General features: G+C 43.1%; 1 protein-coding gene across 2 annotated transcripts in view; it reads right to left on the bottom strand.

The window, feature by feature from the left end:
- PKMYT1 (protein kinase, membrane associated tyrosine/threonine 1) overlaps positions 1 to 26324 on the bottom strand; it is a 304511-nt gene that overhangs the window by 201403 nt on the left and 76784 nt on the right. For both annotated transcript variants that reach the window (XM_069244353.1, XM_069244354.1), the window contains exons 2-3: positions 10743 to 11232; positions 719 to 1209 (exon numbers count right to left, since the gene is read on the bottom strand). In XM_069244353.1, coding sequence (XP_069100454.1) covers positions 719 to 1209; positions 10743 to 11099 — 848 coding nt within the window. In that variant the 5' untranslated portion in view covers positions 11100 to 11232. The remainder of the gene's footprint in view (positions 1 to 718; positions 1210 to 10742; positions 11233 to 26324) is intronic.

A 26324-nucleotide genomic window follows, 5' to 3' on the forward strand; every position in this document is an offset into this window, starting at 1 on the left:
TTTTCCTGGAATGCGAGCAACAACAATTGGTGTTCTTCTTAAGCGCAGGCCACAAAAAACGAATTCTAAATTGCCTAGGTGTGTATGAAGCCACAATTGTCGCATGACCTCGAGTCGCGCCACAACAACAAACACCTATCCATTGCAGGCTCTACAGGATTTAAAATCTGACTTTCGAGGAGGAGATATTATGCAATGCATTGTCTTAGAAAATTTAGATGTATCTGTGAGAAAAATCACTAAACATCTGAGGAGAAGGAGCTCCAGATTTACCTTAAAGTGCACAGAAGAAAGGGAGCTATATGACTGCAATGACGAAAACACTGGATCTATGTCAGACGTTTCCAAATCTAGTCTGGCAACTGGGAATTTCAAAAGCTGAAGAACCTCCAGTTAAAAGTATCCCTCAGATAAGTTCTTACAGGTGTATTTTGTGATCTGGATGCATGCAGGAAGTGCACTGCACATGGGGGAGTCAAGAAACAAGTCTGAAAGGGTTTAGAAGGGGATTTACCTTAATTCAATTCAAGCATGTGACCAGCAAAGATACCAGGCTACAGAACATAACTTACACCATCACAGTATTCTTTCAGAGTCTGTATTAAATTATAACCAACATGAGGTAGGATACCTTGCATCACCACAGACAATTCCCAGCACTCATAACCTTGCACTTGTAGGATACACAAATGGTCATCAACATGGGCTGCATGATCACCTGAAGATATCGGCAGCCTTGGTGTATTCCCCATTGAGGAGCTCAGGAGCCATATACCGGGGGTCACCCTCCTGTGCCTCACTCAGATTCCCCCGATCTAGCTCCAGCATGAGACCAAAGTCACCCAGCTTGCATGTCTCTCTGGAACAAATAAAGATGTTGGCTGGTTTGATGTCCATGTGCACAAGGTTACGGTCATGCAGATGCTTCAGGCCCCGCAGCAAGTCACAGAAGAAGGCCCAGACCTGACGCTCATGCAATGGGCCCCGCTCCTCGCAAAAGTGCTGCAGATTAGTTTCACACAGCTCAATCTGGATGTAAAGGTGTCGTCTCTCCTCCCAGGCTCGCACAAATTGTACACAGTTAGGGTGTTTGCCCACCCTCTCATGCTTCTGCACTTCCTCCAGTTTGCGCTGACGATCCAACTCTCCCCTAAATTGCTGAAGGGAACGCTTCACCGCATAAAGGTTTCCATCTTCTTGGCTCTTTACCTGTCAACAGACAAAATGGCAGTGGAATTGGTATTACATTTATAGTTTGTATTTTATCTAGAGAAGGGTTTAAACTAATCACAACACTACATGAGCAGTTTTTCGGTCTTAACCTTTCAAGCCTACCCTAATCTGGCTACTCATTTCCTTGTGTCCCACAGCAGGCATAAAACAAATCTATCATGTTGTAGAGAGGCAGACTTTAAGCCACCAACAGAGCCCTCAGCAAATGTTAATCTCTGGAAGCTCAGCATCTCTGCAGTATAGAGGCACGGCTGCTCCCTAAGGGTTCTAGTGAACTGGTAAGCTAAATAAACTGGTGGCATTGACAAGTTGTTGGGGGCTGGTGTGGGACTATTCCTCTTAAGGCCCTCATGGACCAGTCCTATATTCAGGGTATCCTCTAACCCCTTAAAGCTAGTTATAGCTAGCTGAACCCTAGATCCAACGCAGCACCACTCATGAAACCAAGATGTGGCGCCCCATCTAACCAATTTTCATCAACTTCTGTTCTTAACTGGTGACTTGCCATGTGACATCTGCTTCCTGTCTTGCCTGGAGTCTGATAAGTCAAAACTATTTGCGGCTTTTGTCCATTTTCAGCCATGATTGGAACCACGGAAATGAACATGGACCAAAAGGACTACAGATTATATGCCTGTTAGTTGTTCAAGTCAGTTTACTGATGGCTTGTCAGCTCTGAAGTCCCTTGAGGACCTCTTCAGGCTTTTAGAGGAAACCGTTCTGTATTGAGTTCTCCAGAAGAGTTAGTTCTTTTTCTAACTCAACTCTTCTTTGAAGTGCGTGAAGGAGCCCGGCATCACAGGTCACACCTATTCTGTAGCTTCTCAAAGCATCAAATACCACAAGCACATACTCGCCTACATATTCTCAGCCACTCCTCTGCAGGCATTTACCAAATCAATTTTTTGCCAGCATCATTAAACATATCAGATCTATGTTGTGGCCATGCAGCTGCTCACACAACTGGCTGCCCTCAAACCTTGAGCTGACCAGCTAGATGCACACAGAGTACAATGCACCCCCACATCTTCAGAAGAAGACACAACACATGCAAATAATCTGCAATGAAAGTGTAAACTGGCCTTGTTGACAGTCATTGTGCACATCCTAAAATCGGGTTGACTTTTACTTTTCTCAGACTAGAAGAACCCAGCCTAAATTCTATCATTGAGAAACAGATCTCGGTGGGTGGGATTGTTAATGAGAAAGGTCTACCTTCCAGCACAAGCTGCTCTGTTATAGGATAATCAATTTAACACACACTAATAATCTCATGGAAAAAGGGTACTAAAGGGACGATAAAAAGATAAACTATTTTTATCAAAACCTAAGAAGGTCTATGAATAAAAAAAACGTATGGTGCAAACCTTCCTTCCAAAGTTTTTTCCTGGTATGGAAGATCGGTAAGCAAGGGTGCTTTGCCTTTCAATATATAAACAATTTGTTGCCTACCCATATCCTACCTTGCAAAGGCTGAGCAAGAAGATGCATTCATTTACCTTTGTCGGACATTGACTTTCATCTGTCTTGGTTTCCTGTCAGAGACTACAAACCAGTAAGATACTGCACCGATGAGCCAGTACCCAATACTTAATGTAGTCTTTATGAAGAAGCTTGTCACACCAAAACAGACAGGCACTAACCTTGAACAAGACTCTGCAGGTTGTTTTTACACTACAGACAAGAGACAAACCTACGTTCTGGGGAAACCCCGCTTTTGTCACATAGTTTTTATGAAGATTAAGCTGAACTGACCACTTCAGAAATGAGCAAGCCCTGGTGAGAAGCACAACCTGCACGACCTAGTTGACTGAAGTGCCTGCACAGGCAAAGTTTCCAATAAGTGAGATACCAAGAAGATATAATGGCCTTACAGCATAGACTAAATCTACAGAAAATATGGTAGGAATGTGTGTATACCAAGCATACATTGTCTATGCACTGCTTGTGGACCAACATCTCCACTCTGTGAAAGGCTGAAGTATCCCATTTACCATGCACAGAACACTGTGTTGTTTACTTATTCATTCCAGGTTTTTGGGCAGTGCGTCTGTCTAAGAAACTCAGCGCCTGGATTGCAGAACAGTTTAAATCATCAGAGTAACATGTACAGTTCCGGAGATCTTGTGGTAAAATGTCATTTTTTAAACCTAAATCTCATTTTCTCTGTTTTAACTGCTGAATGAGTCTGTGCAGGGGTTGCCCCACCAAAATGAAAATTCTGTTCGGCCAGTTCTAAGATACATGCACCATAATTTCGCTTCTTTGCTTCTCCTCGTTGGAAGCCCTGTTTGGGGCTAGCCTAACTCGGCACTCACTCACCTTTAAGAAGAATTGATACACTAAGTGCCTCAAAACTGCACTCACTATCATGGACACAAGCTCTGGTGCTCCGGTGATTCCTGTTATGTTTTCTTCTTTCAAAATTGTTTTCTATGCCCCTCAGTTATGTAAGCTTATCTATGTCACATAGAATTATATTCAGAACCTTCAGGTTATTTGATTCTTCACTTTTGAATTCTGGCGGATGCCTTGTTGACGCTGAAGCGACAGGTTCTGTGGAGTCATTACAACTGATTTCTTGCGGCAAGAGTTCTCTGGGTAGGAGCAGTCAACACCATTAACCGTTGATGTTTATGCTGGTCAACAATCAAGCTCTCTACTGCTTGAAAAACACTGAATAATTTATTTGATTGGGGTGAGCTAAACTATTAGCGAGTGGAGAACAAAAAATTAATTATAGCAAAAAGGCTGGGGGGGGGGGGTATGTTACTAACCATGATGCGAGGCTACTGCTCTGTGGACACAGGTACAACAGAGGACACACGTGCAGAGAACCGATGAGTGGGAGTTGCTTGGACAGAGATGCACACTTTATTTACATTCTGTGAGGCTTGCTTCTTTCTCCCTGCAGACAAGCAACATGTCAGTGCCAAAGACAATCATGCATGATATGGAGGTAGCGGACATGTATGAGAGGTCTGTAAGAATGGTAGAAACACAATTTAGAATGAATGTTCTTCAACAGTGCCACAAAGTATGTGAAGGGCTCAAGAGAAACCGGGATGAGTGAGCAACTAAGCTGGGATCTAGGAAACCGAGCATGTGCACAGGAGTTTGGAGATTTTGGAGTGGTCAGTAGGTGAGGCGCCCCAAACGTTTTAAGGTTCAAGAGAAGCTCCTGGTGAAAAAATTTAAAGGAGATCATTGCTACAGTTCAGCATATGGAATATACTCCTGTTTGTTTATAAAGGAGATTTGCAGTAAAGGGGACATCAGTAAAGAGGAAACTGTGAATGTTCTGAGAGAGAAGAACAAAAAAAGAGTGATAAGGACCTTAGTCTGGTGAGATAGAAGAAGAAAATCTGACTTTTGGGGTCACCTCATCCTAATGTACATAGGGATCGATCCGCATGGCACTGCAGGTTTCTGCACTGCTACCCCTCCTGGCATATAGGGTTGTTGATTCTTAGCTGCACACAGGCCAGATCAGCACAGTATTCACCATGGCTCACTTCACTGAAGTCTTCCCCTGGCATACAGGGGTTGCGGATTGTCCTGCACATGGGCAACGATCCAATTGGTGCAGCAGCTCTTTCCTCACACGTGGCAACAGGAGTTCAAAAGGGAAGATTCCCCACTGGGCCTCGCTCATTCCAACACTCTCCTCTTCCTCATGACACATACTGGCAGGTGATGGTGCTCCACGGCAGGTGGTGTTGGATTCCCTGGGTGATGTCCCTTACCCAACAGAGACTAGCAGGCTTTGGTCCCCTGTCCTGGTCACAGGCAGATGTCTTGAAGAGCATCCCGTCCTCACACAGACCGTCTGGCTGCTTGGCAGATGACAATTTTTGGGGTCTCAAACTCTCCTTCTTATTCTTAAAGTCCATTTCCAGACACCAAATGTGACTTAGGGTCTGAGTCTCTGAAGTTATGTTGCTATTTTTGAAGTGCCCACTACTCTGCTCTCTCTTACTCTTGAAGGCAGTCTGTCACAGCAGGAGAAACTCAAAAGCTGATCGCACCACAAAACATGCCACAGGAGTGAGAAGTGTTCAAAACCGGATTTCAGCCACAGTGATATTTGCATCACAAAGTTAGCTAAGGGTCCCAAGCTTTACTCTTTATGATTCTCTACCTAATCAGGCCCATCTTCTTCATGAGTTGTGCCCACACCTCTTCCTTGTGACGACCATTAAATTAAAGAGCACCATTTGAAGTGAATGGAGGAAGCTCGTTTCTCCTTTCTCCAGTGAGTGTCACACCAAACTTACAGAAATTCAGCAATAAGTAAATCTGCCTTGGGTAAACTTTTCTACCTCCTCTCTCTCCTCATGTTTAATCATGCATGCCTGGGTCTCTCAAAATGAAACCCAAGGTGCTCCATGCACGGTACCATTCACAAGCATACATACACCCAGAGCATGGATACAGCATAGACACACACTGCACAGCACTATACCATCCATGTCCTGTACCACTCACAGACACACATACATTTAACAAGCATGCACTGCATCCTTCATGTTTTGTATCTTGGCACTCATACACCCAAGAGATATATTTAACATGCATGCACTGCCCAGCACTACATGCTTCAGAATGAGTAAGCCTATAGGCTTCACTCCGTTGACAGATTAAAAAGGATCTGTGACTCTCATTGACCACTACACAGTATGCTGCTTGTGCTGCTTAACTCCTGGTGAACGCAGTAGCTTTCACCACTAGGCGGTGCCGCCACCGGTCAAACAACACCATCATCTGGGAGACAGGCCTATGTCATGGCGCACACAGATGATCCATATCTGCCTATGACAACAAAATCAGCATTAGGGATCCAGACATCAGTACAGTTGGGCACCCAGAGCTGGGACGCACATCTGCCCCCATGCAGAGGACTTTTTTCGTCCCAACATTGAGCCAGTGTTTTAGTCTCCCTCTATTTGTGGCCGTCATCTGAACAATGGGCAGAGGTAGGTTGTTTTTAATCGAATGGACTCTCTTTGCAGACAAGTGTGCAGGGGGTGGGAACGGACTTCATTATTTTGACAGAAGCTTCCTCTAAGGGACTGTCTTTCAATTTAAAGAATAACCAAGACCAAAGTGGTAGACAAGGAAATGTTGGTGCTAATCTCCATCGCCCCAATACACCTTTATTTTTCAGGCGATGGAGCACAGTTGGCTCCTCCACTCAAGTTTTACTTTGGGGGAGGTTGTAGGATTTCCATTCACTGTTTTTTTTTTAAATTAATCAAGGAATATCAAGTGGGATCCATTCTCTCGAGGGTTAAAAAGTGCTTCAAAAACGGTGCTGGATAGCAATTTAGCCGCGAAAGAACACACACGTGGAACACGTGGAAAGAAAAAGAGTACAGGAGAGGGGTGGCAACCATGGCCCTTAAGTGCGTAATGATGTCTGATCGTACAACTAATATCAGTCAAGTGACCAGGCTCGAGGGTTTTTTTTTTTTTTTTTTACAAACAAAAGCAAGGTTGTTTGTAGTGGCGCCCTGACGGAAAAATACAACCAAGAACATTACGTTTTTCACTACCTTGTAAAACATAATAACAGGATGTGTTTAAATTCAGAAGCCACGTGCCAGGAAACAAGAGCAGTTGAGATAGGACACCAAGCGCAACCAGTCATTTATTGGCACACAGAGGTCTACAAAGCCACTACAGCAGAGTTTCTGTTTGACACAGCCACATGGTAAGACAGGGAGACTCCTCCTCACCACCGATGTATAACACCGCCAGCTGCTGACTTTAGCGAACATGGTTTGTGCGAGCACAGCACCCTCCCCTCATCTGTCAACGGACGCATTCCTGGGATAGCCTCGCCCCACGCAGAGCACACAGAGAAGACAATGGCCCTTCCTGGCGCGGTTCGAGCTGGATGTAGAAGGTGCCACCCAGAGGGCAAGCGAAACCCTGAGCCCACAGAGCAGGTGGGGCACAGACATTACAAAGCCGGATAGTAAGTCTCTGTAAACGGAAGGAGTTCCAGTATGTGGGCCGTCACCTTATTTCTGTAGGCAAGCCGTCTGTATTAGTGTACGGATTTGTGCCGGATGCCTAGAACGCGAGCTGCGGCCCTGTCACCAGTAATACTAGACCATCAATCGTGCCGTGGCTAACGCAAGGCCTGCTTCCTGCATTAGCACTCCTCGTGCACCTACCGACTGCACGTCTCCCTCGCCCCTCCTTCGTTTAAACCAACTACAACATGAATTAACCTGTCAACCGTACATTTGAATAAGTGCACTCAGAACACACAAGATAAACACTAATTTAAGTGCAAGCCGTATTTAGCAAAGTGGTGTCCATTTTACACGGACTCTGTCAGGCTTCACTCTCCTGGCAGTAAAACGATGACCACCTTAACGGTGGATTAGCGGGCTCAACGTTCCTGTCAAAAGCGTAACAGAAGTTTTTCTAATCCCGCAAAGTTGAAAACAGTAGCATTTTTTTGATTAACAACTACGACAGACGAGCAATTATGATACTCAGCTTGTTAAACGCAACTAGCAACTGCCGCGGTGCTTATTCTTCAAATAATAAGAGCGAGACCTCGTTGTATCCGCAAAGGGGGTGAAGAAAACAGGATTGACTGTGTGACACCACAGGGCAAGGTGTGACACAGCCGGCAAAAGTGTGACACAACCGGGCAAAGTGTGACACAACCGGGCAAAGTGTGACACAACCGGGCAAAGTGTGACACAACCGGGCAAAGTGTGACACAACCGGGCAAAGTGTGACACAACCGGGCAAAGTGTGACACAACAGGGCAAAGTGTGACACAACAGGGCAAAGTGTGACAACAGGGCAAAGTGTCATCCTGCCTCTTACGAAAAAGAGGGCTGATATCGCTTCTCTTTTGAGGGCTGAACCGGATGCCTCTACCTTGAGTTGTAGGCCTTTTCTTAAGACAACAGACAGTTGTGCAGCATTCAGGCCTCTTCAAATGCTTAGTTTTTCTGGGTGCTATAATAACTCAGGAAGTAAGGTGAGAAGATAAAACTCAATGATCGTTTAATTCTCCAAGCGATCACCTGCAGCCTGAAAGTGAACAATCTCTGGCGCTCGTCAACACTAGGCCTGCCACTCGGTGTCTACTAACCCAAGATCTGCCAACTTTCGTATGCGAACTTGGGACCCCATAACATGCCTCTGCCAATACAAGAACTGTCCATACCAGGCCAGAAACCAAGGCTCCACCAACGGGAGCACTGCTGCAGAACCCTTGTAAACAGGAGGCTTGACAACGAGCAGGTCAAGTAGTACAGCGTCTGAGGCAACAGAGCTGTGGAGAATCAGTAACTCTTAAAACACTCGCTTCTCACTGCTTATCATTTATAAGGTTGGCAGGAGAGTTATATTTCTTCACGCACAATACCCAACCCTTTAAACGTGCCTATTCTTAGGGACGATAAAAGATCTTAGACTCATGTTCACTCATTCTTGCCCTCTAAATGGAGGAAGCATCTCTAGGAGAGAAGCTGGAGTTTTATACTGCTCAAGGTGCAGCAGCCCTTCGGCGTAGCCTGCTACAGTGAATGGGTGACCAAGGTGATGAGAGGAGAACAAGGTCACCCCTTGTCTCCTTGGACTGTTAATCTAACTGCAACATTTGAGGATGCGTTGGCATCACAGTAATCTACTGTTCGTGGTTCAAATACTCCTAAATTCCTCAAACTGGGAGGCTTCCCTGGGCTAAAGTACCTGATTCCTCTCAACAGGTCTCGTTGCATAATAAATGTTCGTGAATAGAACACTGACAAATGGTTCTTCAATGTGAATGGAATTAAGAAATTACCTTTCATTCTGGAGATGTTTGAGGCTAAAATAACCTGAGCGCTGACCATACATTCCGCAGGGATGCTTACAAAAGGTTGTGCAGCAGTTCCCAAGTGCCAGCTTTGCGTAGTTCAGCTTAAAGCATAGTACCTAAAAGTACAGCTGTCTTCCCCTTTTGTCAAGAGCCCTTCGACACTCTGGACAAGATGGGTGGCCTTTTGCTACTGAAGCATGATTCAAAGGAAAATCAACTTGGAGATGCCATGGGTTGAAAAAGCTTCTACTTCAGTGGTCTTCAAACTTTTTAATGCCGCGCCCCCCAAATTGAAAAATAAAAATCATTGGCCCCCCCCCTCAGAATTTTTCACAATTATTTTAGAAAGATGGCAATGTTTAAATAGGTCTAAGCCTATTTAAACATTGCAGTTAAGTATTGTTACCTTTTTAAAACTGCAATAACATGCTTTTGCTTAAAACAAAGGCATGTTATCTGTATAATATTTCTTTTGGCCAGAGTTTGGCGCCCCCCCTGGGATCACTTGAGGCCCCCAAAGGGGGCCCGCCCCCCAGTTTGAAGACCTCTGTTCTACTTTGATCCAGTGCCCATAATCTACAAAGTAATATTTTCTTTCTAAAGCGCTAACCATGCCTACATAATCGTACAAAGAACTTAATTAAAGGTATGCAAATTACAGTGAACATGAAATTTAGGAATAACAAATTAGAAGGCAAAATAATTGAATAGCATGTAAAACATTAGACAAAGAAAAGTGGTCTCAAATGACTCAAATGTCAGCTGTAGAAACCAAGACTTGCGATCCTTGTTTCTCCACTAGGCTACACTATGTGATTTGGGCCAAAGACACTCTCTCATTTGATTTTTTTATCTGTAACATTGGGTGCACCTCTTTACATGCTAGCCCCCAATAACCAGCGCTGTATATAGAAAACACTGATGATGAAAGTGCATGTTTCATTAATTATCAAGTAGAATTAATAGCAATTATGAGATCTACTGTTGGATACAGTTTGTGGATTAAATCTGTGCATGGGTTCATAGTTAGACTGTGGGTTTATCCGGAACAACCTCAAGTTCCAAAGTCGTCCAGAACTTTGTTCTCTCACCCTAAGCAATTTCCACCACAGGCTCAAGTAGCTCTAACTCCAGGAGAGTGTTAGGGGAACGACTGGTGGTACATTTTCAGGCTCACTTTGTGAAGGAGAAGGCAGAAGGAAGGCGAGAGAAAGACAGAAAGATACACAATGATCCCTTAACAGAGACAGAAAACTATAACAACTGAGCATCTAAACCTAGACCTCTGCGTATACCAGGTAAATACCTCCTTTGTCCTTCAAAAGATGGCAGTATCAATAGAAATGAAGCCATTAAAAAAGGGACTTTTTTTAATGTTCACTGTTGTCTGTGGTAACGCTTTATATGTACGAAAAGTCATAGAAACAATTCCAATTATGATGCATGGATTCTGCAATAATCAGTGTTACCTGTGTGGGTCAGTCCCCTACGTGCTGCATGGATTCTCAAAGTTCACTACCACAGAAGTACTCAGGCAACGCAGGACAGCAAAGCACAGTGGTTCTAATCTTCTAGGTATCCAGAAGGTGAAGGAACGCTCGCCCCTCTCTCCCTCCCACAAGTGTTGAAGGTAGCCCCCACAAATTGCTGAAGGCACTCCTGCAGGAAGCCTTACCTTATAGACCTCACCAAAAGAGCCCCGGCCCAGCTTGCAAATCTTCTGGAAACACTGGTCAAAGAAGAGCTCCTGCTTGCCCTCATCATAGAGCCGGCTATAAAGGGACTTCTTTTCTGGACTCCGGAAGGACACACTTTGAGGTCGAGGCTGGCTCCATGACTGATGTTTATTGGGGAAGAAGCGACTGATGGGTGTTGGGCTCTTGGCAGGTGGCCGGGGCGGTGCAGTGAAGCAGAGGGAGCGCCCCCGTTTCTTCAATGAAAAGCCATGCTCTGCTTCCTTGAAGATGGCCGGAATGGGAATTGGAGTCCGGCTGAGCTGGGAATCAACCAGAGAATCTGTGGGCACAGGCATGGCTCCGATCAGAGAGACTCCTTCGGCACGCACAGTCACAGATTCTCGATATCACATCTTTGGCAAGTTTTAAGTCTCTAGTTCACCATATCACATTTCGAGCAGCAGTTTTCCAGGCTTAGATGAAAAGCATCTATGATTGTGAGGAAAAAAAAACAAGTCAATCCCTGTAGGTTCAATATTACCTACATTAGAAATTGCTTAACTTCAAGAAAGAGGTCTGTTTTAGTTCAGCAACACCCTCGCCCACAACCCTTCACATTAAGTGACTTAAAGGCTCCAGAATGTTTTCAGCCTCCTTCACTAGATCTTTTCTAACTACCAGACCCAGTACTGCTAACTAACATACTCAAAACCGCCTTGCAAGCAACAGCTGAGCCACAGTAACTGAATAAGGCCCACTCCTGGTTCCCCGTAGCTATTTCCCTCATGATGAACAAAAGGACTGTGGACAACATTTCAAGTATACACAGCTAAAAAAATTAACAAACATAAATATATATAAAACTATTGAAAAATAAAAAAATTATATTGACGTGAGTTCATTCATCCACTGTAAATACTACACCGCCCTTCACGCCTATTGTCATCCCTCACTTTTTAGTCCATTATAAAAACACTAAACTAAATCACAGAGCATGGCATTGCATTACACTTTTTCAATACATTTTAAAAAGGTAAATAAAAGTGCTTAAATCCTTTGGGGGAAAATGTTTTGGTCTTTTGAAATGTATTTTCCAAAGCTGCAAAGTTAGCTCAGCTAAACAAATGTACCCTCCCCTGGATTAACTCTTCCACTGAGGTGATCATCTGCAAAAGTACCGAGGTTTTGTTCTTTGTTCAACACATCTCTTGCAACGGTTATTATACTGTATTCTGCATCCATGCTTAAGTTTAACAGGGTGTTCTATATCATCAAGGAGACAGTTTTCCAATCCTGGCCTCTCAAACAACAATCTAATACATTATGTGAGTTCTAGTCTTCACCACAATGGAGCTGGTTAGACTATATTTCGAGATTACAATGGTTTGTATGAGGAGGCAGTGAACTGGAATAACGTCTCCCTGACGGCATACGGCCATCAGTTAGCGATATCCTTTCTAGGATTCTTTCCATACCTCAGGAGCAAGCACAGGTTTCAGGAGTGATAACCATGGGAAGACGAGCACAGTCTGGACTCAAAGGGATTAAGGGACCCCATCCTGACTTTTCCTTTTGCGAGTGACAGAACCAGAAGCTGCTTCAAAACCTGTTCAGAAAGCGCTGCATGTGCTTGGTACTACACATCCAGGCACACATGACAGGCATACATGCACCCTTCCTCTGCACAGGGGAACACCTTTCTCAATTCCTTTTTTCTGTAATCAGTTTGGATTGGAATATGGACCTGTTGATTCTCAGTAGGAAGTTCTTCTAAGACTATTTAGCATGCAAGTAGAGAATACACAAATCCCACAGGATACAACAGATTTCCTAATCAATACAAGTTATGAGGTGGGTAAAAGGCAGAGAAACAGGGCACATATCAATCTTCGTTTTGTCTATCGGGAAGCTATGCATGCAAAGGGCACCATCACTGACTCTATGCAAGCAGTATGAAAAACTAATTTGACAGGGGAAATGCCACATTACATAACGATTTGCTTCAGTACCCAATAGTCAATTTCAGTGGAAAAGTGCAAGATAATATATGAAATGACCATGAGCTGACAGGAACTTCGAGGCCGCCAAACCCACAGCTGCTCAAGAGATACCATGGCACTACTGAGGGTCACTCCCAGTCTAGCTGCAAAGGTTCAGTGCTAACACTGGGCAGTGTCAATAACTTACTGCACCTATGTGACACCATTCTGGTAGCTTCCGCAAAGTGTCTGAAGTGAAGCTGGTCATGAAACCAGAATCTCAAGTGTCCAGGCCTCAGGGATCCTCGGAGTCACAGCCAACTTTGTCAGGAATCCACCACTTCAGAGTTCTACTCTGGCTGTCAGTCCTTATTGAAAGGGGAGTTAATGGCAGACGGTTCTTATGCTTTGGACACATTAGATCATGGTCAGCTAAACTATGACAAAGGAATCAGCCTGTCTTACTTTTCTCAAATCCAAGCTCAGGGCACCTTTGCTGATGACTTCAGTACTGAGCTGATAGCTAGAACATTTGGTTTGGCTCTTCAGGGCCGGCTACTTCCCAGATTACAGCAGTACCAGTACAGCACCCAAACATAAAAGGTCCAGTTCCCTACCTTAGCCACTGCTCATTCAACCACCTCTTCCACCTCTCTCTCTTTCTAGGCACAGATGGTGCCAGTTTTGTTCTGGTGCAGCCTTCACATATACCAGCACAGCACAAAGAATTGGCCAGGCTCCAGTCGATCAATAACCCGGTTGTCACCCTCACAAAAGGACATGCTTGAGGGATTTAGGCACCGACCTCAATACATACATCAACTCAAGAGGTTCAGACCATTCGAGTGAAGGTGAGAGTGTTCTGTCAAACTTCATCATTAGATCCGTATTACCACCAATGCATAGGTCCTCTCTGGGGAATGAGATAGCCATGTTCTATAGGTTCCTCACCCATCTCAGTCTGGGGACTTATGGCCTACTCATTATCTCAGAACCTTCTGAAGGAGAGAGTCACAGAATGGCAAGCCCCGTCTACTACAGGATCTCTACAATCCCAGACAGTTATCCCTCCAGCCTGCACTGCACAGGTGTTCATGATGATGACTCTAGCCCAGGCTTTGCCAGGCACCGAAAATAACAACTGGATTTGTACGATGTACCTCGGCGCTATTTACGTTCAGTTGTTTGACCGATGGAGCATAGGAAGAACACGTGTTACAGTTGGAAACTAACTCTACCGGTACATGATGCTGCATTTTGGCCTAAAGTGTAGCCCACTACTCCCTTCCCTCTTGCACCTTTCTTTTCAAAGCTCATGCTTCCCTTTAAGGATGATCTATGGCTGCCGACGGTCCACTGCTAACGTCCATGATAACTGCCTGACCAGGGATTTTCCAGGGTAGCCATCAGAGACCTATCTTGCACTGCCCATCAGGAAAGTACTCAATCTTGAGCACAAAGTGATCCACCCAAAATGTTCTCCGATGTCTGAAAAGAGGGTTGAGTTCACCTAGGTAATTTATGACTCCACAGTTCGACAGACTTCCTTCACACTTTTCATGGAGCATCAAATTCGACATCACACCAGAAAGCATCAAAACCTGAAACACTCAGAGCAGATCTCTTCACCAGGAACCACGTTCCTTTAATTTGATACGAGACAGACCCTCTTCTATCAACTACAAACACAGAACTCCAAGTTTTCTGATCACTGTATAAACAGGTAAAACAGTGGTACCCTATTCACCACCTTCAAATGACAACAATTCCTTTCAGTAACTGGATATAAGCATTATTGTCAACCCTCGCAGAAAAGCTCAAAGCAAATGATTACAAAAGACTAGTTCATGAGAGTTTCAATAATGTGAACAGGTGCAAGTGGACGCCAGCTGCCACTAATCCCCCCTTTTCTCGACCCCCAATCCCTGTCCTTTAACTGCACAGTCCGTAGCAGTTGCATATGCGTTAACAACCTCTAGTCACCTTATCCTCAATAAACTTTGACCTCTATAGTCCAGGGAAAAGTGCATGGCTCAAATCTCTACCCAGCCCTACCTCCATGATCACAGGTTCTGACCTCGTGTAGTGCGAACATGCCAGCCATAATCTGCAATGCTGTCTTCCCAGTGTTATTCCTCAGTGACCCCAGAAAAGTGATTGTGATGGCTAAATCAATACATCTTAGTATAAACATACCCATGTGATATGATATGAAAAGGGAAACACACATGTCCTTGCTTGTGATCACTTCCATCATGCCCCCAAGTATTTCCATACTACTGTCATCCCACGCATGGCTCATTTGGCCCACAGTGCTGGGACAAGGGGCAGAGTCTTCCGCATCATTTTCCCAATCATACTAACTCCACTCCACCAAAGCACTGGCAGTCACCCCTTATACTGCTTTCAGCGAAATATAGAACAGAAGTGCAATAACTTTATATTCAAATTCTTTTTTCCACCTGTGACTTCAGAAAACCAAAGAGAGAGACAAAAACGGATTAACCAAATATCAGAAATGTTACAAATGCCACATAGGAGCTAATACATGTATAGAATTGTGTACTCCACAGCTAGAAGGACTTTGCCTGCAGTTTTTAGCATTGACTCTCTCTGAAAAAGCGCATCTATTCTCCACCAGGCCAATGTACGCAATATTGAGGGGGAACATAAAAAGTCACCTATTTTGAAAGAGCCTTACACATCATAAAAAGCTCATCATGGATTAAGCACTTTCTCGATTATTCCAGTATGCCATCCCTGAGCACCGAGAACATAAATTCTTCTATGCAGGACTCATCTGTGACCAAAAGTTTTCCATGCAAGTCAGACCAGCCACACACACACTAACCCAATTTCTGTACATTCATGACCTACTGAATCTCTCTAGGCAATCACCGAACTAAATTTGATTCTCTCAGATAAGTTGAAGAGTGTTTTACAGGTGATAGGGCTTTACCGCTTCCCACCAAAATTACAAGCACAAGTAGTACATGTATACAGTGCCCCTGGAAAGTGAGATCTACCCTACTCCCCCACATTTCCCTAGAAAGAGTTGGTCAATAAGAATGAAATCCAAGGCACACGTTCAAAGTCAAATTAGAGTGAATAACATTAAATAATGTGTTTTTCTATTCCGCCTTGTGTTTATGCCATGCTTTTGGTGCTCTCTTTTGACATGCAATCCATGTTCCTCACAATTATTGTCAACGTTCCAGCCAACACATGTTTCGTCATGCGAACATAATCGCTGATACGTTGTCAGGGCTGAAAGGTAACATACATATTTTCCATTGTAACCTTATAAGCTTTCAGATTTCATGTACTACAAGGGCGGTAGGAGCAAGCAACACTGACTAGACAAGATGGACGAGGCAACCAACACTGATGAATGAGGTGGGGGGGGAATCAACAGTGATGAATGAGGTGGGGGGGGGCAACCAATACTGACAAGGGAGAGGAGCGGGGCAACCAACAGTGACGAGGGCGGGGAAACCAATACTGATGAGGGAGGGGCAGTGAGGCCACTAACACTGATGAGGGAAGGCCCAACATGCAGGCAACACTAACAATTGGAGCAAGCAACACTGAGGAGGGAGGCCAGGAGGCGCAAGCAACCCTAACAAGGAAGGGTGGGAGGTTGGCGCAAGCAACATTTACGAGAGAGGGAGGGCAGTGGACATAGACAAGGGATTGCAAGCCACACTGACAAGGACAGGAGGGTGTGGGCAAGCAACACGGACGAGGGCTGGTGGGTGTGGGCAAGCAACACTGACCATAGCAGGTGGAGTCAAGCTACACTGATGATGGGGAAAGCAACACCGACTATGGTTCGCAGGTTGATGGGGGCAAGCAACACTTACAAGGGATGCAAGCAACACTGTCAACTTAGGGGCAAGCAACATTGACAATGGAGAGCATTTGTGTTTAGGGACAAGCAACACTGATGGATGAGGGTGGGTGTGGGCAAGCAACAAAGACAAGAGATCTGGTGGGTTAGGCAAGCAACAGACAAGGGACATTGGGAGGGGGGTGAGTAACAGACAATGGGGGCTGGTAAAATAGATGTTGGGGGCAAGCAACACAGAGGAGAGAGGTAGTAACATGGAGAGGAATGAGGTACACGAGGGAGGCAGCTGAATAAGATGAACCCTGGTGGAATGCTTAAACACAGAGTAAAAAAGTAGTGCATAAAAATATGAGGAGCTGTAAGACATAAGTAATGCATTCATGCTCCAAGGGAGGTACAAACACACAAAGAGGAAGAAGCCTACGGTGGCTGACCAATAAGAAGCAAGCAACTCAGAGGGACAATGAACCCAATATATTATTATAAACAATGAGCAGCCTCAAAAGCCCACTGTTAGAAACTAAAAGGACTCGAAGAGCCTGCGCATGCGCTATCTAGGCGAGACCTAAAAAAAAAAAAAAAACAACCCAAACTAAAGGAAATCATCATAAGTCTTGTCACAACTGTGGAAATGGCAAACGGTAGTCTTCAGGGGAACCTCAACAGGGGCTTCACAACAGACCACCAGTTTGCACCTTTTTGTCAAGACAACGTTCAACAAAAACTTACATATGACAAATATCAATGCTAGACCAAGTATTCTTCATAATGACAGACTCCTGACCAGAATAATGTTCAAATTAACTGGTTTTATCATCTCCACATCCCATTCTCTCTTAGTTTTCACAACACATACGGATCAACCTAAAACAGAAAAGGAGTCAGACCTATTAAAAAGAATGCAACACAGCAAGTTCCAAAAACCCTTGACTGATTACACTGCTCAGGATGGAAATGTTTGGGACATCAATTAACTTACAAGCTTTTAACAAACTTTGAAGGATTATCAATGGACTGCCTCCCTCACCTGAATGAAAAGGAAAGCCAACTCTGTCTGCAACATGGTTCTCAGCTAAACTAAGAAAGTAAGTCTTTTAACCCCTTCGCTGCCAGGCCTTTCCCCCTCAGGTGGCAAGCCTTCTTTTGGCTATTTGGGGCAGTTTGCATTTAGGCCCTTATAACTTTTTGTCCACATAAGTGACCCACGCCAAATTTGCGTCCTTGTTTCCAACATCCTAGGGATTCTAGAGGTACCCAGCGTTTGTGGGATCCCCTGGAGGACACCAAGAAATTAGCCAAAATACAGTTAAAATTTCGTTTTTTTATTTAAAATGGCAGAAAACGGCTTATGGTTTTTCCCTGAAAATGGCATCAACAAAGGGTTTGAGGTGCCAAAATCACCATCTCCCCAGCTTTCAGGAACAGGCAGACTTGAATCAGAAAAACACATTTGCAACACAATTTTGGCATTTTACTGGGACATACCCCATTTTCACTATATTTATTGCTTTTAGCATCCTTCCAGTTAGTGACAGAAATGGGTGTGAAACCAATGCTGGATCCCAGAAAGCTAAACATTTTTTAAAAGTAGACAACATTCTGAATTCAGCAAGGGGTAATTTGTGTGGATCCTACAAAGTTTTCCTACAGAAATAAAAAAATATTGAAATTGAGGTGAAAAAAACAGAATTTTTTCTCCACGTTTTAATCTGTAACTTTTGCCTGCAGTGTCAGATTTTGGAAAGCAATACACTGTTACGTCTGCTTGACTCTTCTGGTTTGCGGGGATATATAAGGCTTGTACGTTCATCAAGAAACCTAGGTACCCAGAGCCAATAAATGAGCTGCACCTTGCAATGGGTTTTCATTGTATACCGGGTAACCAGCAATTCATTTGCTGAAATATGAAGAGTAAAAAATAGGTATCAAGAAAACCTTTGTATTTCCAAAATGGGTACAAGATAAGGTGTTGAAAAGCAGTGGTTATCCGCACATCTCTGAATTCCGGGGTCCCCATATTAGCATGTGAATTACAGTGCAATTCTCAACTGGACATAAATGTAGAGAAAGACAGGGGGCAATAGCACTTGTTTTTCTATTCTGTGTTCCCGCAAGTCTCCTGATAAAAATGGTACCTTACTTGTGTGGGTAGCCCTAGTGCCTGCGACAATAAACGCAACGTGGACACTTCACATTTTCCCAAAGAAAACAGAGCTGTTTTTTGCAAAGTGCCGAGCTGTGGATTTTGACCTCTAGGTCAGCCGGCGCCTAGGAAAAACTACCAAACCTGTGCATTTTTTTTAATTTAGACACCTAGGGGAATCCAGGATGGGGTGACTTGTGAGGCTCTCACTGAGTTCTATTACCCAGAATCCTTTGCAAACCTCAAAATTTGGACAAAAAACACTTTCCTCACATTTTGGTGACAGAAAGTTTTGGAATCTGAGAGGAGCCACAAATGTCCTTCCACCCAGTGTTCCCCCAAGTCTCCCAATAAAAATGGATACTCACACTTGTGTGGGTAAAAACATACAAAACTCCTGTTTTTTGGGTGAAGGGGGGGGGGGCATTTTTGGTCCTGGACTCAGCAGCCATATATGGAAACCTACCTAACCCAAACATTTCAGAAAACTAGACACCGAGGGAGTCCAGGGAGGAGTGACTTGTACGGATTCCCCAGTGTTTTCTTACCAAGAATCCTCAGCAAACCTCAAATTTAGCTAAAAAACAAATCACATTCTTCTCACATTTCTGTGCAGGATCACCGCACCGGGACAAATTTTCTATCACCAAACAATCCCCTCAGTCTCCGGGTAAAAATGATACCTCACTTGTGTAGGTGGTCCAAGTGCCTGTGACAGGGAAGAGCCAAAAACATGTTGAAATGGAGGGGGGACCAAAGCGGGTCCAAAAGGGCAGTTTGAAAGAATATTTTTAGGCTGACAAGTGGGGCTGAATATTTATCGGTATAGATGTGACAATGCTGGATGGTAGGAATTTTGTGGATTCCTTCAGATTCCGGAAGGTTCCATCACAAAAATGTGGGAAATATATGTGAATTCAAGCAAAGTTGGAGGTTTGCAGGGCCCTGAACTTACCCAGATGTTTGGTTCTCAAATGTGTCTAGGTCTTGTGGATTTTTACATGGCAGCGTCCAAACGTCCAAAAAGTGCAGCCCTCACCATTCCAAGTGGGACAATTTTGAGAGTTAGGCAAGCTCTCATGGCCCAAATGTAAAACCAAAACCCAAAATAATCAAATGTCCTCTTGCTTGCCGTGGGATAACATGTTTTAGTGTGCAGAGGAGGGCTGAAAGACTGTTACCCCATTCTTTTGGGGTAGGGACATAACCATGCCAATACTGGTCGGTAGCCACCACCCCACTATTTTTTTTTTTAATCCCCTGGCATCTAGTAGGCTTACCCTCCCCCCTCACACACTAATCACCCATAGGGTCTCAAGGTGTTGAGGGGTGTGCCCTCAGAGATCAGTTGAAGTGCCAGGTCTTGAGGTCTTTCCTGAACTGAGGCAGCGATGGCGACTGTCTGAGATGAAGGGGTAAGATGTTATAACTTTTTGATGCCAGGTAAGTGAAAGAATGGAGGACTTCATTATGCGGGGTATGTTGGAAAGTGCCTGCTGAGACCAACAGAGATGTCTGGAAGGGAGTACCAGGTGATGCGGTGGTTGAGTTAGCCGGATCTGCTGTCGTGAAGGGCTCTGTCTGACAGTGTTGCTTTGGGCCTCAGGCAATGGCCAAAGAGAAGGAAAATTTGAAGCAGAGGAGACACCGTGGTTTGGGCATCAGAGAGAGACTGAGTGAGAAGGATAGCTGAGAGCCTGCTTTGCAAGGTAATAGCTACGATTAATGAAGCAGCCGCAATGGCACTGGGACTCAGGAGTCCATTGCATCACAAATATGAACGTCTTACTTTACAAAAGGGGGTGTAGTGGCTCATTTTTCGTGTTACCATTAAGGTAGAGAGCACCCTTCCTGCAAAAATGTGGGCAAAATGCGGGAGCACAATTATTTTCAGAAAGTGATACATAACCTGTTTCAAGATTGAAGTGATGGTTTGGTGTGGTGTGGAAGGGGTGAAAGAAGAAGAAGATATAGCTTGCTTCTCTGGGCTGCAACTATCAATAGTGCAACAGCTGAAGTTGTATCTGGGCCAGGGGTGTAGTGTTTTTGGCCAATTCTGTTTTTGTTTGATGCATTTGCTCTTGTATAAGGTTTACAGTTAGTGTGGATTATGAGCTACATACAAACACCCCTTAAATGAAATTATTATCCCTGCCCACTGTGATCAGCCATGCCCTTCTCACTCCCCCAATCTTTACCATGAAGTTTTGGTGGGGAGCCCAATTTCAAAAACTTTTACTGAGGAGGGGCTCAGTGCAAAAACATTTGAAGATCTGCGCCATGCAGCAACAGACATATTACACATCTGTATCTAAAAGTCACAACTGTCAAAAAAGAATGCCATCTGTCTTACACCTGGAGACAACCTAAGAATGTGATGTCCCTACTCCATATAACATTCAACCAAATTAATCCTTATTTGTCCCCTTTATCTACATTGAACTGGCCCAGACAGACATATAAAGTCTCTCAGAGCAGTTGAAGTTACTCCCATTGTTATCCTGAACGCAGTCACTGAGCTTTATCCTCAAAGGCAAGGTTCATCACAACTTTTGATGGATGCTCAACATCAACAACGAACTTTGGGAAACTTACATTCATCCCTTAGCAGGGTGTAAGTGCAAGCCACCCTACTTTCATGCTTGGACAATGGCAATACCATTCACATAAACCATAACATTTCAAGGCCAGATGATTCCCGGCACTCAGTGCTTAGATGTCATCTTATCCGTTCTGATCTTTCAGCAATGGGCTCCTAGCTGAAGACCAATGGATCTTCAAAATGGCATGCTTGACTTGCAAATGCATACACTTAAAGAGCTCCTTGTGCCTGCCAGACAAATGGGACCTAACAAGAGGCTCACCAGAGAAAAGTGGAACTTCAGCTAAAGATTGCTCCATTAAGAAACTGTAGAAACCTAAGACAATTCTTCTTTGGCTGTGGTTCAAATGAAATGGAACTACCTATCTGAGCTGTGATGTGCTCTAAAGACTTGGATACAAAATGTGTTCTCTAGATAACACACTTACGGACCCAATATAATCATTCTACAGACAAAAAAACCTTTATTGGTTTTGTAACCATTTATTAGGGATGACAACATTTTGATGAAACAGATATCTCTCAATTAAGTTTGTCAACTTAATAACGTAATACATTTCACAAAAGTTGCAACATTTTCTAAGCATTTCACTAGCTCCTTACTGTGACATTTGAAGGAGGAAGAAAAACACTGTACTTTCCATTACTCCTGTAACAACACATAATAATCTATCTTTTAACAAGTTACATCTGCTCATGAGTAGTGCCAATCAACATTAGAGGGCAAGCTAGTCCAAAGTCAATAACATTTTTAAAAACTACTAAAAAAATATCTTAAAACAGGTACTTTTGTCACAACGATTATTATCAACAGTGAAAATACCATTACATATAAACACAGCTTTAAAAATCTTGTCTGGGGATTACATAGTATAGGGCACTCAAAGACTACATTATCTAAATACTGAATTCTATTTCAACATAAATTGCAAACAGGGTTCTTTTTCCTAATTCCCTCCAAAGAGTTGGTTATACTTCTTAATGGTATAATTTGCTATCTGATTTGTAGAATCAGTCATCGCACATTATGAGCAATATTCCAAGTCAGATGAGGGTGCATTATCTTAATATTGCAAGACGCCCGTACCAGTGTGTTTCTAGGGTTTCTTTCATAAAGGTGTTGTCTAATTCCAAACTCAGCGTGGCACTACTACTTTAAAGAAATATCTTAAATTCTGACATACATGGCTGTTCCGCTTGATTAATTTTAAAAATACCTAAGGCAGCGTGAAAGTTTTTCCCAAACATGCTGTCTTGCATGTGTTCAATGAAAACTTCTTTACACAGTAGCATCCTTGGGGAATTATCATCGGAATCGATCAGCCAGAAGCACCACTGTTGAACTGCCCCTAGGCCCAAAACAAATGTACTCACCAGACCCATTTCTAAGCGCAGATTTGCTATGGGAGCTAAGGTGTTCAAATACTTAGTCCACAAAGAACTTTACCTATAATGGAGTCCAGGAAAAGACCAACTAGTAATGCTCACAACCTCTGAAGCATAAAGTGAGCAAAGTTGGATTTTTACACTGTATAGCTGAAGTAGAAAGAAAAAGCGCTTATGGCCTTGGATGTTATAATACAATATGAGCTGGTTAGAAGGATTTGTGGCTTTGGTGTGCTCATGGCTTATATGATTTCTCTCAGATAGAATAGAACTAAAATATTTTCCAAGCTATATGTGTAACTTTACCTCTTCTAGTATTTCAGCCTCCAGATGCCAAGTATAATTTACTTTCTTAAGGTGACGATTGCCTTTGAACACTATACTTTTAGATGTGTTTCATTTTTTTAAATGGCTACTTGTGTAGAATTTGAGTATCTCAAGCCTTTTTTGTAGGAAATTAGGCTTCAGGTCTAATACAACTATATCACCCGCATACAGTAAACAGCATACTTCCTATAAACATGGATGTAGAATTCCTATAGCCCGAAGCCCAGGACATATTGTTTGGGGTCAAGGACAAGACGTTTTCATGTTTATTTTGACCTTAGGACAAGTAGACCCAAACCCCTGCAGCACAAAGCCTTTCCCTGACAGTTTATAGTAACACATTATGGATCAGGGAAAAGCATTGTCTGAAGTTAAGGTAATATTTGTGTCTATAGGTTAATGCTATTCAAGTTTGTATTTATGGTTCAACAATGCAAAGCCTTTAATTATTAGGTTGAGCACTCTAAGGAAATGTTGTATGCTCGGACTGCACTACTGAGAGTGGTTCTATCATAAAAATGAGCACAGATGTTTGAAAGGTTTAACAATATGAAGCTACATATGATGCTCCCACGATTCTCTCTGATTAGATGCAAATATTTGAAGAAGCTTGAAAACAATTTTGATTATTTGCTTTCAAAATAAAATGTTCAAGAAAAATAAAAAATAGGTAAAAAGATATTAGGTACCATTTCTTTGAAGCATCATTTAATAAAATGTGTTGATGCATGCATGCAATCAGTATAATCATATTTAACAAGATTATGGGAAACATGAAAATAAACAAGCACTGGCAAAGCCAATAGGTCCGACATTGGTGGTCAGCCTTTTGATTTTGTTAACATACGTCTTGTTTTGACATGGTTTTTTCAAAACGTTATTGTTTGGGCGCTGCTGCATTTGCAACTTTTTAACAAATATTGTCAAAAAGAAAAAAAAATTGGTCTCAAAAAGCACATATTGCTCACAAGTCCCTGCCATTAAACAAAGCTCCTTTGTCTGCAGATATGCTCTTTGTGACAGAGCAGAAAGCAGTCACTCACAATGAAGCCAGCAACAGATAGATAGAATTTTGGTTAACGTCAGACTCAATTAGGGGCACAATTCTTAAAGAAAGTCACAAAGGTGCACTTATGATATATGTCCATGCATTAGTACAGATTTATCACTTTAGTGAATTCACAAGAGTTTACAGAAGTAGGCCAGTAAATCGTATTCATAGAAAATATTTGTGAACTGCATTTTAGCATGAGCAAATATGAATGCATAGATTTGGTCAGGTGAATATTTTTTGATTTCCATCCTTTCTCAAATATCAAAGAAAAGCTGGTGAAAATCCCTAAAATATGCAAATTAGAAGATTTCACAGATTCAAAGGGGAATTCCATTCATGGAACTACTGCCCACCACTACTTCCAACCCCAGTATGTGATTTGCGGAAAAGTGGCAAAAGGAAATTGCTAGTAATCAAACAGTACTAATGAATGAGCCTTGGCATAGTCAGAGAGGCTATTATCAGAGCTATTGGATGAGCCCTGGCATAGTCAGAGAGGCTATTTATCAGAGCTTTTATGTAATGAAATTGCTGCCATAATTTGTTGCAGCAATAATTGGCATCAAAGGGACAAGTGGATATTTTACAGGGCAAGTAGATTTATTATGCAGCCTGTCTAATGGACAAGTAGATATTTTGTAAAATTCCACACCTCCGTACCTCTACCTTGGGAGGGTCGGTCTTATGAGCCTCCGGTAGGTCACAGACATATAGGGAGAAAAGTAAAGAGGAAAGAAAGCAACTTTTTTTTTTAGCCCACTGTTTATCTGGATTTTTGTAGAGACCCAGGGTCCCACCCAGAATAACCTGTACCATGTCGATAAGTCATTCACTAATAAGTGAAGCAACTAATGGAGAGTACTTAGAATATAGAGCGTCCTCCATAAATTTGCTCTATCGACCAGATCGTTATCAGTTGAGAAGTTTCCAAAAGATGCACATACAAACTGACCTTTTGTTTTCACATATTTTTATGTAATTACCTAAATTATTGAGATGTTATAGGGAGGGAGAACAATTAGTCCTAAAGCCAGCTTGTTCTCTGGGAAGACTCTCCTTGTCAGCTACCCATTCTTGTAGCTGTTCAGTAAGCTCTTGGCAAAGAGTTTCCTCACTGGATCCAAGTGCGCTATTTAGCGGTAACTACTTGGGGAGCCTCCATCTCCGTTTTTAAAAATGTGTGGAATGTTGCTGCTGTGTCGTGAGGGGGGGGGGATACTCTCTTCTCATAGCAATATTTAAATACCTGAGGGAGAAACTGGGACTAAAGTAAAATCTATTTTTTTAAACCGAAATTGAGATCGCATCTGGGCCCAAAGCACTCGAACACAGTTATTTTAAAATGTAGGATCTAATCTTGACAGCGGAGGGAGGGCAATACTCACTATAGGCATTAGCCTCTGTGGTTTCTACTAAAAAAAGCTTCACTGGATCTCTCATTATTGAAGAACACTTTCTTTGGATAATGGGCCCAGGTTACGTGGCTGATAGAACAAGGCAGTGACCTTCCTACTCGGATACGCTTCTAATATCAAAGGCCAGAACTTCGAGTTCTTAGTAATCGCATGTTCTCCAATAGCTATCCATTTTGAGTCAGCTTGTTTTTGTTTAGAAATTAATCTATGCCTTATTTTCTTCTTCAGGTTCTTAGTTATTTTACCTTGTACGTGACTGTAATAAAAAAAACTGACGCCTAGTCAAACAATTGACAGTTTTAGACATCCAAGTTCTACACACCCAAGGCGCTGTGACAAAAACATGGAACAACTCTGATGTTCATGCATGATGCTCAAACACTACGTACAATGGGCACATCAAAGCAGGTATTTTTTCAACGACAAAACTCCTATACCTTGCTTCCCATCTGCAAATACGCTTCAGTGCCTCATCTGGGGTATAAATCGCAAGCTACGTAAATAAGACCGCGACAGTACGGTTCTCCCAAAGCCTATCCTTCTGCGTCCAGGCACGTTTTGGCTAACGTCCGTGGCCGATTTTGCCTAACGGTGTACCCGGTACAATTAACTGCAGTGCCTGCTCGGGTCACGCCAAACCCTTTCAGTTAAAGTTAACGAGGAGGCACAGGCGACGGATACTCTGCTCTAAAATTGTGCAACTTTATCGCCCATATCATGTAAGAACGGTTAAATGGCACGTCAAACCCTGGCCACTGTCACCACAGGTATCACCCCTTTGGTGAATTACGACAGATTAGCGTTCCCAGGCCAGTCGATTTCGCA

The sequence above is a fragment of the Pleurodeles waltl genome, chromosome 7 (assembly GCF_031143425.1).
Source record: "Pleurodeles waltl isolate 20211129_DDA chromosome 7, aPleWal1.hap1.20221129, whole genome shotgun sequence".
In the NCBI taxonomy this organism is placed as follows: domain Eukaryota; kingdom Metazoa; phylum Chordata; class Amphibia; order Caudata; family Salamandridae; genus Pleurodeles; species Pleurodeles waltl.